At 44.3% G+C, this 18,696-nt stretch overlaps 1 protein-coding gene across 1 annotated transcript in view; it reads right to left on the bottom strand.

The window, feature by feature from the left end:
- Positions 1-18,696, bottom strand: part of LOC126395005 (glutamate receptor ionotropic, NMDA 1-like) — a 77,690-nt gene that overhangs the window by 35,515 nt on the left and 23,479 nt on the right. The window contains exons 5-9 of the mRNA XM_050052180.1: positions 13,711-13,773; positions 12,563-12,660; positions 11,614-11,735; positions 2,972-3,146; positions 403-553 (exon numbers count right to left, since the gene is read on the bottom strand). Coding sequence (XP_049908137.1) covers positions 403-553; positions 2,972-3,146; positions 11,614-11,735; positions 12,563-12,660; positions 13,711-13,773 — 609 coding nt within the window. The remainder of the gene's footprint in view (positions 1-402; positions 554-2,971; positions 3,147-11,613; positions 11,736-12,562; positions 12,661-13,710; positions 13,774-18,696) is intronic.

Here is an 18,696-nt window from a genome sequence, read left to right as displayed (position 1 = left end):
GTGTAACCAGGTGTGTAACCAGGTGTGAAACCAGGTGTGAAACCCGGTGTGAAACCACCTGTAACAAGGTGTATAACTAAGTGTGCAACAAGGTGTGTAACTAGGTGTGTAACCAGGTGTAACTAGGTGTGTAACCAGGTGTAACTAGGTGTGTAACCAGGTGTGAAACCACCTGTAACAAGGTGTATAACTAAGTGTGCAACAAGGTGTGTAACTAGGTGTGTAACCAGGTGTGTAACCAGGTGTAACTAGGTGTGTAACTAGGTGTGTAACCAGGTGTGTAACCAGGTGTGTAACCAGGTGTAACTAGGTGTGTAACCCGGTGTGTAACCAGGTGTAACTAGGTGTTTAACTAGGTGTGTAACAAGCTATAACCACCGTGTGTTACCAGGTGTACTGTACCTGTGATCCATTGAAGACTCCGACCTGGACGAGGCGACCTGGCTTCTGTTGGTAGTTTAGGATGCTGTAAGTGGCGAAGCGTCGGTCGCCGTCGTCGTTAAACTCGATCCGTCCTGTCAGACCGTCAGGGTACTTGGACGACATCAGCACTCTGGAGAGCCAATCAGAGAGCAGGAACGTCAGGGTGGTAATGGTTTTACTTTGACTGTAGAGACGAGGATTTAAAGTAACAACAGGTCACATGACAGCGCCGCTGTGGGGCTGCCTGTGATGCTGATGGTGTATTTAGGTCACACAGTGAGGAGAGGAGCAGTGACAGCGAGGTTTATTATCCCAGTTGTGTCCGTCTATCTCGAAGCTGACTCCACATCAGATCAGTGAAGCGTCTCGGTTTGTTTCTGTGGCTGAAGGTGGAGGAGACGAGTCCGTCCTGATCTCAGTGGACAGCAGTGAGAGTCTTTTCAGTGCAGTGAGATCAGAGCCTGAGGGCGTCCACTGATGATGTCCAACACGAACACTGACTGAGACTGCAGGACCCTCCACTCTCACATTACATATCTACATCAAATGATTAGCTTCATTCATATTTCATCAGAAACTCAACACTCTTCAGCTCTCAGGAACTGATAATAAAATAACAGTAATAATATATTTCCATGTTCTCATTATGAGTCCCAGTTGTTCTCTTTATATCTATCAAATATGTAAACAAATATTTTGTAAGTAAACAGAGGTGCTGATCAGCTGCAGGAACATCTCAGATAAAATCATCAACATAAACTACACTGAACTGAATCACTGTGATTTTATTAAGAGCAAACATCATGTTTGGCCCTGTGGCCTCTTCAGGTTCACTCAACACAGTCACAGGTGTGCTAAACATGCTCAGGTCACATGACTGATTATCAGTTATCTCACTTTTCTTTTTCAATAATTTTTCTTTCACATTCTTCAAAGACATATTTCAAAAGATAATTTACAATTCAGCCAAAAAGCAGAATGAATTTACACAAAATTACACAGATCAAAAAACAAACAAGATTCACATAAACTTAAAAGAATAAATCTGATTGAACCTCATCCCATTATGACGATGACTGAGACGAAGATCTTATACAGAAAGACAGACTGCAGGTCCCTCCTTTGTGATTACTTGCCCCGCCCTGATGTGTTTCACCTGTGTCTCAGTGTCTTTCTTGTCTCAGGCTGCTGTCAGCCCTAGAGGTTCTCCTCTGGTCTGAATCAGGGACTCATGTTGTTCCAAAGTTGTATAATTGCCTAGAGTTGGTTCGTGTTCTCACGGCAGCATTTACAAGAGGACCAGATCAAATGCCTTGTGTGAGAAAGCTGCTCTTGATTGGTCAGAATTTCCATGTGGGAAAAATCCAGGAAGTAAAGCAAACGTTGAAGAAGAGTACACTTGCAAGATAAATGTGACACTTTCTAATGTCACAATGGAGGGACAACTACGCAGGTTGATTTTAGCGCTGCTCATCGTGGACTATATTGCTGTCATTGTTCATTTTAGTCAAACCATACAGTTTGAAAACGAGGCGCGGCTCCAACTAGAAAACAATGTTTTGATGCATTGGATGTGCTGAATGTGCATATTAAGGCAGTACAGGAGGAGGTGCACATTAATAATCCTCCAGGACTGTAACATGCTCATGTTTAACCCAAACAATGTGTCATGTGACTGCAGTTGCTTCACATCCAGGTCGGAACACCTTCTCACCACAAACCAACCGCACCAGAGTTCCTTTGGAACCGGACTGAGACCACCTCTTCAAGAAGGTCTCAGTCCGGTTGTTTTGGTGCACACCTGAGTGTGATTGCTGTGTTCACACCTGCCCAAATGAACCGCACTGAGGGGGCAAACCAGCTGGAGTTAGACGGAACTGAACCAAACAGGACAGGTGTGAAAGCACCTTTAGTTTGTTTAAGTCTCTGTCTTCCTTTGTTGCCAGATCGTCTTTACTTCAGAGTGAGTTCCAGTGTTGTGTGTTTGACCCTTTGCCTCTGTAACTGATCACCTGTGTTCCAACCTGAGCCTGATTTAAGACCTTTAACTTTTATGTCTGTCAGTCTGCTTTGTGAGTCTGTCTCCAGTTTGTGCTGGACATAAATGTACTGTCTAAATATAAACATTTACTGTCAGTAGATCAGTTAGCAGAAGACACTCCTCTGTCTCCAGTGAATAAAGACAAAACTGCCCCCAAAAATACATCAAAACAAAATCCTTAAAGAGCAGAACAAACAGCTCTGTGAGCCGCAGACACTTTGAAGCAATCAAATCAAATCCCGCTACAGATTATAGAGATTATACTCTGCACACATTTTCATTTCACTCAAAACCACGTCACATTACAGACGCTCCGACTGCTGCTCAAACTGCTGTCTTATTTTTCCTGATCTGTAATGTCACAGTAGAACTACCACAGATTTTTCACCCTTTTTTACAACATAACAATTCACAGATGGGAAATACAGACAGAGACCTGTTAAATGTGATTACATCATCAGCACTGGTCCACAGTGACCTCTGACCCCAGGCGCTGGTAGCACTGACCGTTTAAAAAGCGGTCCGGTCCTCCAGATGTTGGTGTTTCCCACGCAGCCCCGCGGCGGCTCTGTGATGTTCTCCTTCTCAAACAGCTCCTGCAGAGACTGAGCCACCACCGCCACGGCGTCCGCGATGTGAGCCGACTCGTTCTTACCGTTAATCAGCTGGAGGCCCAGCAGGCCTGCACCACACGCAACACACATACACACAACACACACACACACACACGCACGCACGCGCACGCACAACACACACACACACACAGGGGAGAGAGGTTACACACACACACACAGCAGGAAGCTGAACAGGCTGCAGAGTGAAAACTGCCCTCATTCATTCAGTTAATTAGAAACTCACACACACTTTAATCAATCTTACAGATGTAACTACAGGAGTGCTTCAGTGTAACACACACTCACACACACTCACTCAGGGCTTCAGGCGTCAGGTCAGTGTTCAGTACCAAACTGCATGCTGGGAGTTCACTCTGAGAATCGCAGCCGTTTGTCTCAGGACAGAAAAGCATCACTGAGACGTTACGAACCGTGTCTGGTGTTTTCCTTCAGCTGAAACTCGTCACACTGCGACGAAAAGTGTCTACATCTGCCCTCCGGCTAACTGACAACAGCTGGCTAACACTGTTAGCATTCCTCAAAGAAACTACTGGAGACAGGTAGTTAATCTCCTACTGAAAATACTAGCTAATGTTGTTAGCACTGTAGCTAGTTAGTATACCCAAAGTAAAGTTGGCTGCCACAGCTAGCTTCCCTCCTTAAACTTCGTGAGCAGATAATATAAAGAAAAAATAGAGAGCTAGCTAACATTTCTAACTGAAGGGTGTTTATGAAGCTCGACAGAGCAGTGATGAACCGTAATTCTGAAGCCCCAGTCGTCTGGACCGAAAGTCCATTCGTCCGACAGCAGATATCTCAAAGTCAAATGTGCATAGCTCCAAAGAGACAATTTGTTTTTTTTCAATATCCAAACCGAAGCACAAATAAGGCTGATTATGATGCAGAATGACGTCACTGGACCCATGGTGAAGCCATTACCAACCCTGCTCTGTGTTTGATTGACTTACCCCGATATTCCCATACTGACCCTAAATAACCTCACTCCTTGTGTCATCATCTATCGGTATGATAACGATGAGCCTATGGGGGCACCGACCAATATTTCAGGAGATCCGGTGTAGCAATCAGATACCTAAGACTTCCTCTTTTAGTCATTTCGGTTAATCTCCAGATCATTTTTTAACAAAGTATAATTTAAAGCTAACTCATCGTCAGACGGTAGCTGATGGGTTCTTTACTTGCTCAAACGTTATCGGTCAATACAACTCAGACTACAAACAGAAACCAGAATGCTTCTAATATTGTGATCTTATCCCTGTAGCTATAAACTCAGCACACATTTACAGATATCCTTTCATAGAGATGACCCTTGATCTAACGAGCTCAGCTAACGAAGGCAAAGAGTACTGGCCAATCAGAGGAAGAGCAGGAAGGGTCACATGAAGGTCAGATGATGTCATTCTGCTCAATAATAAGCCATGTGCATCTGCTTGGGAAAGTGCCACCGGAAAAACGTCTCTTCTGAGCCATGGTCGTCTGATTTGGGGATAACGGACTTTAGTACATGAGGGCTGTGGAACGTTGGGCGGACCTCCTCCTGATAGGCTACAGGAGTTTTATATAAACTGAACCTTTCAGTTTGTTTCAGGGGAGTATATTAAGACAACGAAGCTAACATCCCCTGCTGAAACTAAAGGTAACAACCATAAGTAAACGCAGTCACCATGACATCACCCATTGGTTCATTTAGATGCCTTGAGTTAGCCATTTTGGCCGTCACCATTTGGGAGTTTTTGAAGCCAGAAGTGGTAATAATTTTCTCAATATTCATCATGTTGTCATTGACTTATAATCAGACTTCTTTTTGCAGCCAGTGGAGTCACCCCCTGCTGGCCAGCTGACGGCAGGTTTAAGACACTTTACGTCCACCTCTCTGATACAATCTGTGGGTACAACAAGCTAATATCTTTCCCCTCACCCACACACTGAGGTTACTCTGAAACTGTTTGAGCTCTTAACTGAAACAAATGAGTGACGCGTTCCTGAGGAGAATAAACTGAAGTCTCACTGCTTTAATCACAGAAACACCTGGGAACAATCAGCCAACTTTACTGAATGAAACCAATGGGCCGAGCTGGTTATTGTAATTACACACTGATGATTAGAGTCCACCTGTTTATCTAATCATAACTAATGAAGCAGAGCTTGTTATTTCCATAGAGGAATGCTAACGGTGTTAGCAGACTGTTGTTCAGTTAGCTGAAGCGCCAAATGCAGAAACTTTTTCCTCATAATGTGACGAGTGTCTGGTGACGAGAAACAACATCAAAATCCATAATGTCACAGTACTGCTTCATCGGTTTCTTTTTAGGGAATCGTCTCAGCGTGACCCTACCACACTGTACAGATACATATACAGATATACACACAGATATATATACAGGGGTGGACTCAGTGACAGGAACACTTGCACCAGCTAATACAATCCAACACAACCTGCAGCACAGACTGAATCTGAGGAGACTTCATTCGTCGTTCAGTCGTCGTTGGCTGATGGTCAATCTGTAGAGTCGTTGTTGTGTTTGGTTGTATTTTATCAGCTGCAGGTGTTCACGTTATTCTGTCCATCAGCTGTACACAATCAAACCTCCAAGAGTCTGTAAAGAAGTTCAGGAGGGTTTTCTGACCTGAAGCCTAGCGGAGCCACCACCTGGTTGTTTGTTTAAGAGCAGCAGCTGATCATGAAGGTAATGAACAGCTCACAGTTACGTCATCATGATGTCGTCACACAAACACATCAGACAGGTCCGAGACTAAATTCTGAACAGATGTAAATTCCGCACTAAAACACCAAGTGGAGACAAAACTGTAAACTTCTTTGTGTCTTATTTTATCTTCCAAAGCTGTAGCAGTGTTAGTCGTTAGCTTTATATGAGAGGATAAAGTCTGAGCGCCTGCCGGTGTATTTGAGGCTCGATTTAGAAATTTTCGGGATAATCTAAGTGCACAACTTAGCAAAATACATAACATGGGTCTGGACTTTTTTAGTCATTTTAATGTGGAAAAGTTTCACTTACAACTTTAAGTCAAGTGGACTTTGCAAAGCTGTGACTTGTTTATAGAAAATCATAATAACTCAAGCTATAACTCTCGTCGGTGAAGATTCTCAGTCGTCCAGCTCATGGTTATCTTAGGTGCTATGTCGTAGGCAACTGGACTTGCTTGAGTTTCTTGAAGACGTTTCACTTCTCATCCAAGAAGCTTCTTCAGTTCTGGTGCAGAGTCGCAGGCTTTAAACTCTGTGTGTGTGTGTGTGTGTGTGTGTGTGTGTGTGTGAACAGGTCACATGACCACCATGTGTCATTAGGGTCAGGTGGGACCAGGTGTGAATGGACGTTAAGTCGCCTGTGGAGGGATCTCAAGACGGCATTGTAGGTGGGTGATAAGTGGTGTCGTAGGCCACCTCTTCTGTTTAACGATGGTCGTTCCAGTTTGACGTAGACGGCTTCTGTCACGCCTCTTAAATTCTTGTTCGTGAGTAAAAATAAGCGCTGATGATCAGACTGAGGGGATGTTTGGTTTCTCTGCCTCCTCTGTTTCCTACAAATATTTTGTGTATAAACTTGGACTGGCAAAAACATCTTAACCCAACGTCCAGATCCCTCCCGCAGCTTTCGGCCATATCTCCTGTTCTTCATCATTCTTCGGCAGGATGTGGCTGAAAGCTCTGCAGGAAATCCAGTAAGTGGACTTTGAGTTGAGATGTTTTTTTCTTTATGAAAGTCAAGAGTGGATCTTCCCGTTCAGTCTACTGCTCATTTATTAATATTTACAAAGGAGCTAAAAATATAAAGTCAGTCCTGATGGTGGCGCTACAGGAAGGATCTTCGTCATCTAGAGAGTCATCCTCTTTTAGAAATCTGAAGACAAAGCCTCCTGTTTGTAGGACTATTTTCAGGGCACTTCTCCTGACTGTTTATTGTTGTCTCTGTGGATCAGAGATGAAATATGAATGTGATCCTGGACCCTGGACCCTGGATCCTGGATCCTGGACCCTGGACCCTGGATCCTGGATCCTGGATCCTGGACCCTGGATCCTGGAACCTGGACCCTGGATCCTGGAACCTGGTGGGTAAACGTCACAATGAAAAGAACTGAATCTGAGACGCTTTCCCTAAAAAGAAACCTCAAACTTCTCCAGCAGAGACAAAGCAGCTGAGGATAATTTTCAGAGTGCAGTCCTGCTACACTTTTAAGAACATGATGGATAATTTTTTGACACATCTGGAGTTTGGGAGAGAGACAGGGATGTGTAGAAAAACAACACATCATTTTTAAGAGTGCAGCAGCTGGCTGGTGAGGATGTTTTCTGAGACAAAAAGCCACGGCAACAGAGCGGGGAGCCGATTACCCAGCAGCCAGAGAAACGGAGCCAGTGTCCGACACGATTACGTCTAACACAGGAAGTGTTCAGACTGAGCTGCAGGGAGCGTCAGCTGAGAGAAATTTAGGTTCACAGAGGATCTTACTGTCCAGTACAGGACCTGGTCTGTGACTCTGGAGCTGAGAAGAACTGCTGAGGCCAAAAAGGAAATACACCCTGCACCACAACCAGAGGGTGTCCACATACTTTTGGCCATAAAGTGTAGCTCTGTTACATCACATAATCATCTGGCTGACTGAGTAATCAGCTGACTCAATAAACCCCGCCCCCTCCCTGGCAGGGCGGGCTCCATGTTGCAGTGGGCGGGGCCTCTATTGGCCAATGGCAAAGGGCAAAGCATCAAGCAGGAAACAGGAAGCAGCGGCGGCATCTTACCAGTGTTTGTTCAGACACGTCACCGTAACCGTAGCGACACTAGCTGTTTATTAACCCCCCCCCCCTCCCCCATCGACCCCGCATAGAGCTTAACCCCGCCCCCCTTGTTATAGTGTACTGTGAGAACGGGCAGACGGGCGGGCGGACGACACACACTATAGAAATGAAACAAACAAAAAGATGTTAGACACATTTAAAGCCACACAGTTACAATGAGCCAGAAAAGAAAACAGCGGTTAGGAACCTTTAAACATGTCAGCCATTTTCTTTTTTTTCTTTTTTTGGATGTTTAAACGTTCAACCAGCAGTTAGAAGAAACCAGAGAGAGAAACACACCAGGACGCTGTGATGAGGATTAGCTTCCTTCATCAGAGACCTACAGCACTACAGACAGAGACAGAGAGAGCAGAGAGGGCAGCCATGTTTCCATCCAATCACTGTGTTCGTCTGTGACTCACCTGACCAACAGCTGACGCTCTTTAACGTTACCTGGATCCACAAACACCTCCAGCCAAGTTCACACTACACTACTGTAGTCCTTATACTCTGCTCCAGATCAGAGGAGAATCAGCACTGGTTTGGTGCTTGTGAATCGGCATCTGAGCAACATGTGTGCAAAGACGCAGGCTGAGAGGCTCACTGACGTATCGCAGCCGCTCCACAGATATATCAGGCTAAATATTTCACCTGTCGGTGACAAACAGCCGATGAAAGTGCAGGAGACAGGTTGAGGACCCTTTTTACACAGAGTGGCTACGACATCCACTCTTTATGCAACCTTTGCATTTTTTACACAGAACCAAACGACAGCAGCATCATGTGGCTCCAGTGTGTGATGTCAGACAGCGTGATGACATCACAGAATCAAAAAAAGCGTGACATGTAACACAACAGCGTCAGCATCTAGTGTGACATATAACATACGTGTCAGCAGCTCTTTATAAACAATAACAATGACATCACATGTCAATAACAATCATTTAGCGTCCCTGTTATATGGCGGCTGATCTCGTCCTCTGCTCGGAGGGTGAGGAACTCCTGGACCTCATTGTTTGAGTTAGCTGCTAACTGCTAACAGCTGCTGTTCTTCTTCTGTGAGTTAGCTGCTAACTGCTATTTGGTTCTGGGTCAAACAAAGAACATGCAGGTCAGATCGCAGATGTAAGATGGTAAAAATATTAAAATAAAGTACTGATAATAATAATTTAATTGAATGTTTTACTGTTGTTAATAATTTCCTGAATTGTTTTGAAATCTAATATCTTAGTTTGATGTGTATGACGTGTCCAAAATCGTCACGTTAAACACGCTGCCTGAAGGTGCACAGTATTATAGGATTTGTGGTTTTGGGTTGGGGTGTGGATCTTGTATCGCCAGGTCGGGTTGGAGAAGTATTTGGTTGTACTGTGTGTGTGGGCGGCGGGGTGGGTGTAGAACTGCACGTCACAGTGCTGGTTCAGGAGCAGGTCTTGAAAACCAGACCTATAGACTGTATAGATATTAATAACTAACTCTGAACGCTGCTTAGTCACCTTTTGACTTTGATATTTTATAAGTAACCAGCTGCAAAGGTGTTGCTGGGGAGAGGGATGTCTGGGGTGCTTAACTTGATCTGCCGACCCCACGACCTGGCTCCGGGTAAGCGGGTGAAAATGGATAGATGGATGGATGGATGGATGGATGGATGGATGGATGGATGGATGGATGGATGGACAGATGGACCCACCAATGCACAGGTCAACCTGCAGGGTGCTCTGGTTGTGGGTCAACCTGCGAGTCACATGACATACTGGTCATGGTGAGGGGTGTTTTAATGTCCGCTCAGTCCTGGTGTGCTGATTCTGATCTGACCAGTCAAACAGTCGTGTAGTGTGAACTCTTCAGAGCTACCCTAGCAACCAGCTGCTGAAGCCATAGCAACCACATTATAATGCTTTTAAAGTGTTTACTGTAACAAAGCTTTAGCAGTGACCAATAACCCTCCTGATGATGGAGGAGAACAACAGTAGCATGTGTCACATTCAGTAGGCTGTACCCTCAGCAGCTAGCAGGCTAACCCTGCGCTTTACAGGGCTGGAGTTTGGTTTTGGAACGAGGTTGAAACACATATCTCCCTCCAACCTCACGACGAGCTCCAGACACAATGTTCAGATCCAAATCCACAAAACCAGCCTGAAAATGAAGGAAATGTGAAGCGACTGTGAGTCTGTGGAGCTCAGCTGTGATGCTGCTGGAGCTGATAGATGCTACGCTGTGATTGGCCAGTCTGTGTTCGAGGGGCGGGACTTAGCTCAACGTCAACAAATACAACGTCACTGCTGAGAATCCAGATCATTCATTCGTTTTTAGACGAATTTTAATATAATTTAGCCATTACACTGAAAATGAACCCCGGTGAGGGAACACAGTCTGAATCCAACATTTAAATAAAATAATAACTCTGCTTATTCCTTTGTTTCAGTCGCTTATTATCATCGTAACTGGCTGCTGTAACTCCAGCGTTAAATGAAACCTCACACTCCCTGACACCCTCGCTGCACCAAACAGTTCACATGGCAACACCGTAAACACCACCCGGTCCTGTTGAGCCAACATTCAAATCAAACACACTCAGTCTGTTTCCATGACGACAGAGGAAACTGATTTATATAATTCCTGTAAACACACCCAGATCATGTGACTCCTGCATGTATACAGTCAATCAGACCCAAACTGGCCGAGGCGCTCTGAGCATGCTCCACAGTTTCCGCCCCGGGCTTTGACCCGGAAGTCCAATAGCATTAAATGTGTAAGAGAAGAAGAAGCCGGTAACAACATGGAGAAATCTACATCCAGAGCCGTGACTTTTTGGACGGACCAAATGTACAGAGCTGTAAAGTTGTCCACCATGGTAGCAGTTAGCTGCTAGCTAACCGTAGCTAACTTGTTTGTCCATTGTTTGGTCTGTGACGTAATAGGTCAACAGGAAAAAGGTCCAATACTAACAAGCTGAAAGGGGGCATATCTCCACCTATCGTAGAGGAGTCGCACATACTTGGCTCAATAAATGGATTCCCCTCCCGTGCTTGTATACTGGGACAAGGACAGTAGACCAGTTAGATGTCCTCGTCCAGCTGGGACTGTAGCTCCTCTTCACTGTGACTGGAGACACACTGAGTGTGTCACATTTTTTTGAGGCTTTTAAAACTGCATCAGTCAGTTTTTGTGCTCTGATGTCATCAGGAGATCACAGCTGATTATTTCTGACTCTTTGGTGATTATTTTGAGCATTAAATCAGATTTTACACAAATCAGTACTGTGTGATTTTAAAGACAGCATGTGTGGAGACAAACTCTGGTGTTGCTTCATTTGTACAGTTTTATGTGTTGTAGCTGTGCTTGTTACCAGACGACTGTGTGAATCAGATGTTTATCTGAGCAGCTACATGCCGTCCTGATACGTCTGAGCTCAGTGTGTAAAGCTGCATCTGGTACAAATATAGAAAGAATAGAAAGAGTTGAGCAGCAGCTCCTGCAGACTGTGATCTGCTCCTCTCAGCAGGTGACGGGTTTATTTTCTGATGTGTGATGAGGCCGATGTAACAACTTCATTAGTGCTAACTGCCTCCTGACGCCTGTTTCATCACACACAAAACGTCTGCTGAAACTTTGTTGGTGACAGTTGGATGGAAACAGAGCTTAGAGAGAGTCAGAGACAGAGAGAGGAAGAAGAGGAGTGAGGAAGAGGAGAGGGGAGGAAGAGGAGGCTGATGTACCGTCTGGAGCTTCACTCAGCGCTTTGCCCGTCATCTCTCTCTCCCCGACCAGCCACACGTAACCAGAGCCGGTCATGTTGAGCTGCCGCGCCGCCTTATACACCGCCGCCGCTTCATCCTCGCTGTGAACACACAGAACACACACACAGAAATGTGAGGCTGCTGCTGACGACATTTACAACGCACACACACCCACACACACACACACATATACGACTAACATCCAGTACACCCCGAGAACATCTCAGGATACCCAACAACACCCTAACAACCACCACAGGAACCATAGCAACCACATGACAACACTACAGCAAACACTACACAGCTAATTTGATAATTAATCGGTTTGAGTAACTAAAAAAAAAGAGACTAGAATCACCACCCTGTGGTTGTATGACTCCACCCACCCTGTGGTTGTATGACTCCACCCACCCTGTGGTTGTATGACTCCGCCCACCAGTCCACCCTGTGGTTGTATGACTCCGCCCACCAGCCCACCCTGTGGCTGTATGTGTCTGGCATATAAGAGCAAGTAAATAACAACAAAAACAAACTAAACAACAACAGAAAAACAGATCAGTATCAACACAGAATTTCACCATATCATTTCCATAAATACAAGACATTTATTCAGCCGATGCTTTTATCTAAAGCCACTCACAGTGAGGTCAGAGTCACAGGCTCATAAACACCAGCACTCGTCTCTCTACAGGTCTAATCTCTGAGTCTCTGTGAGGAGATGATGAAGGTCGTTCTTCATCTGACTGATATGCAGTCTGATTAATCAGGTCAGTATCAGAACTGATATTGATCCAACACATCCACAGCCCTGCAGCCGCACAGCTACACCACAGCACAGCTCATACAGCCGAGCTACACCCAAATAAACACCTCAGAGCAGCAGTTACTGAACACCCACCCACACCACTCTTCTTCTTCTCTTACTGACCTGGCAGAGAGGATGATGACTCGGGCCTCCAGGTCTTTGGCCTCCAGCAGCAGAGCCGTCAGGTTGGTGTCTGGACTGAACAGCAGCACCTTCTCCGCCTGGAGGACCGCGGCGCAGGGCAACAGGTGACAGCGCAGGGCAACAGGTGAGGGCGCAGGGTGACAGGTGAGGGTGCAGGGCAACAGGTGAGGGTGCAGGGCGACAGTGCAGGGCGACAGGTGTTGGTGCAGGGCGACAGGTCACATCGTGGGACATTTAGAAACACAGCAGAACAGAACACCACAGAACATCATAGGACAGGCATTATTAGCTGTGAACCGTCAGACTCCCCTCCCCCTCCCACCCCGACACCCTGCCCCCATGACCCCAGCCTCGACCATGCTCCCTCTCACCCACGCCACCACGGGGGGAGGGGGCGGGGCCAAAAGATGGAGACAAAAAGTGTTGAAGATCTGCTGAACTGAAAGGAAACTGAAAGTCGAAGCTTGAAGACAAAGAAGGAGGGGCAAAAGTTGTGCGTGGTGTGGTGGCACATGCAAACTGAGGCGCTTTCAAGACTCCAACCAACCAACCAATCAGGGACGTGCATGTTAGAGAGCGCTGATGCAACCGCAAATTAAAAAAAAAGTTCGAGTGGAGAGAAGGAGGAGGAGGAGGAGGAGGGAGGCAGGGAGCATAGGAGCAGCAGGAGGAGGAGGAGGAGGGGGAGGAGGAGGAAGTGGTTCATTTCCCAACAGAAAAAGAAAAGGAGGTTTGATGTTGCAGAGGAGTGAGAGGATCCTGGTGGGGCGGTGTTCCTCAGATCTGCAGACAGAACCAAGCCTCAGCCTGGCTGCATGCAACCCTTCACATGGAGGAGAACTCAGGGGGGAGGAGGGGAGGAGGAGGAAGGGGAGGGGGAGGAAGAAGGGGAGAGGGAGGAAGAGGAAGGGCGTCTCTCCTGCGAGTGTGAACCCATCCCCAGTGTGCAGGAATTATGAAAAATCAAAAGAACGTAAAGAGATGGTGGAGAAAAGACGAGCCACCAGGATAAGAGTCTATCTCTGGATTGGATTCTGGGGGGCGGGGCGGACTGGTGTTTGGCTACTACCGGGCGAGCTCAGAGATTGGTTGGGCGGCGTGCATCATTTGACCATGCAAGTTTATACCTTGGGTGTTCTCCTGAAGTCAAAGTTCTGTTGGTCGAGGTTTTCATAGTTCCTGTTTTTAGTCTGATGGTAATGTGCACAGAGAAAATATGCAGACACAGAAGAAGATTATAGACAGTCAGAGGAAATGAAGAGGGCCAAAAGCATCCAACACATGATCTGCTTCAAGTGTGACGGCACGCCGGAGCACGCAAACACATCACTGACCGCCCACCTGTCTGCCCACCTGTCGGCCCACCTGTCTGCCTACTTGTCTGTCTGGCTTTCATTCGAAAATCTTTTTGATATTTTACCTGAATTTCAATTTTATTATTTGAGGTAACACACTGACTGTGGATAAATACCTCACACAGCCCCACTGCAACAAACCTGAACTGTCCCTTTAAGAGATAAACTTTTGTAAATGTGACACCAGTTCTCAAATGTCATTAACCCACATGTGCTTTGGTGTTTTTTTCCTTGTTGTTTTTGCAGGGACCGGTGTCTGTTGGGTGCAGATGAATTTATCACTTGCATATTAAATAATCAGCTGTGTTTTTAATCAACAGTTAAAATAATCTAATGGCACATTTCAAAATAGTTTTACAACCTAAAATGCTAAACGTCCAGTGATGAGAGGAAGTGCATGAGTATAGTTAAAAGACGGATAAAATTCCTCCGTATAAAAACCATTTGTGTCATAATCAGTTGACACGTCTGTCTCTTCAGGTGTATATTTAGTGTGGAGATAATTATAGATTTGGAGAGCTGCTGTGAACAGAGCTGCATTTTATTTTTAGAACCGACGGAGAACAAAGAACCAAAGGATGTGTTTGAAAGAGGAATCAGGAAGCTGTCGACCTCCGTTCTCACCGACTCTTTACAGCTGATTCATCTACAAACAGCTTTTATATTAACATGTAAATCAGACAGACTCAGTCTGACATCAGTCAGCTGATAAAGTTTCAGGGGGGGGGGGTTGAAGACAGTAGTGAACTACTGCTGAGAGGTCCATCAACTAAGATTTGTACTGCTGGTGCCTTACGTCTTATGGCACATGGAGTATGGTGTGACTGGTAAATCGTCGTCGGCGCTCATCAAGAACAAGTCAGCTCATCCTTTTATTGGTAATTTAGCAAAACTGTAACAATAAAAAGTGATTTATTGCCCTAATCTTTGCCTAAAGATTTGGTTAACTAAAACATGTTACTAGACCAGCTAAAGAGCTGGCCGGGACTTTCTGGCACAGAACAAAACTGCTTTAATTGCCACTTAAAGGACAAACGGACACGTGGAGTTCCCCAAGGCTCCATACTGGGGCCTCTTCTGTTTAACATCTATATATGTCCACTGGCTCAGATAACGTTAAAATATTTTAGCATAATTATGCAGGCAATGCAGAGATTTACATCATCAGGGGACTATGGTCCAACAACGCTGCTGCTCCAGTCCACTGAAGACTTTTCTGTCGGCCGCTGCCTTTTATTAAATCAAATGTTTATACATTTCTTACGCTGCACTGGAACTTTGATTCATATATTTTAGTCTTCATTTCATTTTCAACCCTTCTGGCTCTTTAATGGCAATTTAATTGTGTTTAAATGTCCTTATATAATATAATTTTTCTTTTGCACTTGGTCTCTTTACTTTTGATGTTTTATGTAATGCAATTTGAAATGCCCTGTTGCCAAAATGTGCTGTATAAATAAACTTGCCTTGCCTTATAATCAAGTTTAAACCTGCAGGAGACCTCACATCTAACTGTAACTTCTAGCTGGAAAACTGAGTGGGACTCTCTGGCACAGAGTAAAATTGGTTTAATTCCCACTTAAAGGACAAAACTGACATGTGAGTTCCCCAAGGCTCCATACTGGGGCCTCTTCTGTTTAACATCTACAAACTCGCACTGGCTCAGATAACGTTAAAATATGTTACTGTAATTATGCAGACGACTTAGAAAGACCTCACGTCTAACAAATAAATCTGAAACATTTTTTGTCTATTATTTCAAATGACCTGAAAATCTGATTAGCAAAAAGCCTACAAAAATGGGTTATTAGAATATACATATATATATATGTATATGTATGTATGTATGTATGTATGTATATATGTGTATATATCATTAAATGCTCTTGAGTGACTGGAAACCTCTGGCGTCCTCCATCAGCTGTGCCCGTAACACGGTGCTATTGGCTTAAAAATACATGTGAAATTTGTGGATGTAGGAGACGTAAATCTGAGTAGGGGAAAATATTTTTTTCAGCAGATCTTCATCCTTAAGGCACACCCTCTCATGTAACACTGATTAATTCTCAAACGAATCATCATGATGTTATACTGGAAAATACGTCCAACTCAACTGTTTAAATATCCTGATATTTTAATGGACTAAATTGTGTCCAACAACAGAAATCTACTCAGATGAAGGGTCTCAGTGTTCTGATATCAGCGTACTATCTGACATCATGTCCAGCCCAAACAGGTTGACAGGGAAGACTGTCAGTTTCCATGTATACAGGTGTAAACACAAATATACAGATTATAGGAAAACAAACAGTATATTCTGTACATCTTCAGACATGTAGCGTGCATTATTCAGTCTAGTTTGCCTCATTTTCCAATCTTCAGAAATAAAACCAGCCCATACTTTGACACTCTTCACACAATCATCAAACCAAAATTATTCAGGATTTCTGTTCTGGTGCAGCAGGGTTTAAAGTCTTCCTGTTCAGATGTTTATTCCTGTAATCTGACTGAACGTCCGAACCACCGTTACAGAACACGTCGGGACAAATACACAATACACAGAAACAGAGACTTGTGTCTGAAACCAATGAGCTGTGGTCGAGGGTGATGAGAGCAGGCGTGAGCGGCTCGGTGTGTGACCAGCTGTTCCTCCGTCTCACTAAAGTTAGATTCTATCAGACTGAAACTTCCTGTGATGTTGAGTCAGTGTGGCGGCGGAGCGTCCCATTAGTCCTCGACTCAATCCGCTCCAAATGTTAATCTCATTAAATTTACATCCTGAAGCAAAGTCCCTGAACTACACACGCACGCACGCACACACAGAGTACCTTTATAAAGCTTTTTACTTGCTGTCTGTTTCTGACGCTGTTAATGTGTGAATGTTGTTGATGGACGCTGTCTGTCTGTCCCTCTGTCCGTCTGTGTGTGTGTGTGTGTGTGTGTGTGTGTGTGTGTCTGTCTGTCTGTCCCTCTGTCAAACAGACACACAGGTTTAACACCATGTTCCTGACTTTACCTTCATGCTACCTGTTTACCTACAGACCACAGCTAATGTTTATATGTCTGTCTACCACAGTAGAACCTTTTTTTTCTATTTCATTCCTACATTTTAAATTCTGCACTGTTTTGTGTTTTAAAAGTCTCACTTTTGTTTGCATGATTTTCCTGTCTACATATTTAATGAGCAGTGTCTGAGGGAGCCTGAGATCTGACGACTGCTGCTTTGAAACTCTGTAGAAACGAAGCTGGAGACCTAATTCAAAGCTTTATTTTCTTTGTGCGTGACACTAAACTGTTATTGTACTGATTCAGTTCTGAGGAAAAGGACGTTAGACTGAAGCCATCACTGGTCACCAGGAAACAGAGAGGCTACTGAAATATGATGTAACATAAGTGAGCGAGCACCTGGACAGAGAACACAAACACCAGACTGACTGTGACTGATCATCATCATGTTGACTAAAGTCCAGAAAATAAATTATAATCATATTTATAATGACGTTACTCTCTGTAATGTAATTCGGACTGTGGGCTCCATGATACTCAGTAGTGTACTGTTTGTAAATGACTTTATGAGCTACGTTACAAAGCAACCAACAGCAGATCAGTGTAGAGTGGCTAAGTTACAGCTAGCTGGCTAACATTAGCTCAGCGTACAGTTAGCTTGTTGGTGGCACCTGCATCACTCTTGGCTAGTAGAAACATTTATTATTGGCTAAATCAACACTGTCGTAAAACATAAATTAGCATTATGGATCATATTAGCTGGTGAAGTAATTTGGCAAGCTAGCCAACTAACATAGCAATAATATCAGCAAGCAAGCAAAAGTAAGCCAGCTAGCTGTAGCTAAGCTACGCTGCTTTGATCTCGTGTTGCTGCCTTGTAACATCAGCTGATTAACAGTCCAGCCCCTGGAGTCTGAATATTAGCTGACGTTGTCCATTCAGTATTTTGCTACTTTAACTAGCTAGCAATTTGTTTTGCATTAGCAAGCAAGCTAACGTTAGCTAAAATTATCCAGCTAAAACCACAATATCACAACATGTTTGACATCAGTGTTTCCTCTGGGATTTCTCTCAGCACCGGGGAAACTGAATTTAATGAATTTCCTGTTTATCAGACCACAAACAGAACACTGCAGGAATGAGTCTCAAAACCCAGAAATGAGTTAGCATGTTAGCATGTTAGCACTTCCTGTTCCCTGGTTTTGAAGTCAGTGTGTTTTTGGTTAGATGTGTGAAATCAGGTCTGTGGTTACCACCAGCTGAGGAGACCTTCACCTTCTGTTCTACATCAGTAAAAACCCCACTGTGAATGTAGAAGACAGTTGCTAACAGGTGGCTAAATGAGACTACAGAACGTCATCATGTCGAACACAGCTGTGTTCATTAGTGAAGATTATCTGACTGAACTAAACCTGGAAGGATCAGAAATGTTTGTTTGTCACAGAATTTATTTTCCAATGGAAAAATCAGAATCCCTTCATTTGTTCATCTGTGCTCGGACCAATCCTATTTACTCTATATATGCTTCCTTTAGGTAACATCATTAGAAATCACTCTATAAATTTCCATTGTTATGCGGATGATACTCAGTTGTATTTATCGATGAAGCCAGAAGAAAGTAATCAATTAACTAAACTCCATAACTGCCTTAAAGACATAAAAACTTGGATGAGCACCAATTTCCTGATGTTAAATTCAGACAAAACTGAAGTTATTGTTCTTGGCCCCAAACAACTCAGAGACTCTTTATCT

The sequence above is a fragment of the Epinephelus moara genome, chromosome 8, assembly GCF_006386435.1.
Source record: "Epinephelus moara isolate mb chromosome 8, YSFRI_EMoa_1.0, whole genome shotgun sequence".
In the NCBI taxonomy this organism is placed as follows: domain Eukaryota; kingdom Metazoa; phylum Chordata; class Actinopteri; order Perciformes; family Serranidae; genus Epinephelus; species Epinephelus moara.
Note: the sequence above shows the minus strand (reverse complement) of the source record. Positions and strands in the feature narration are given on the sequence as shown.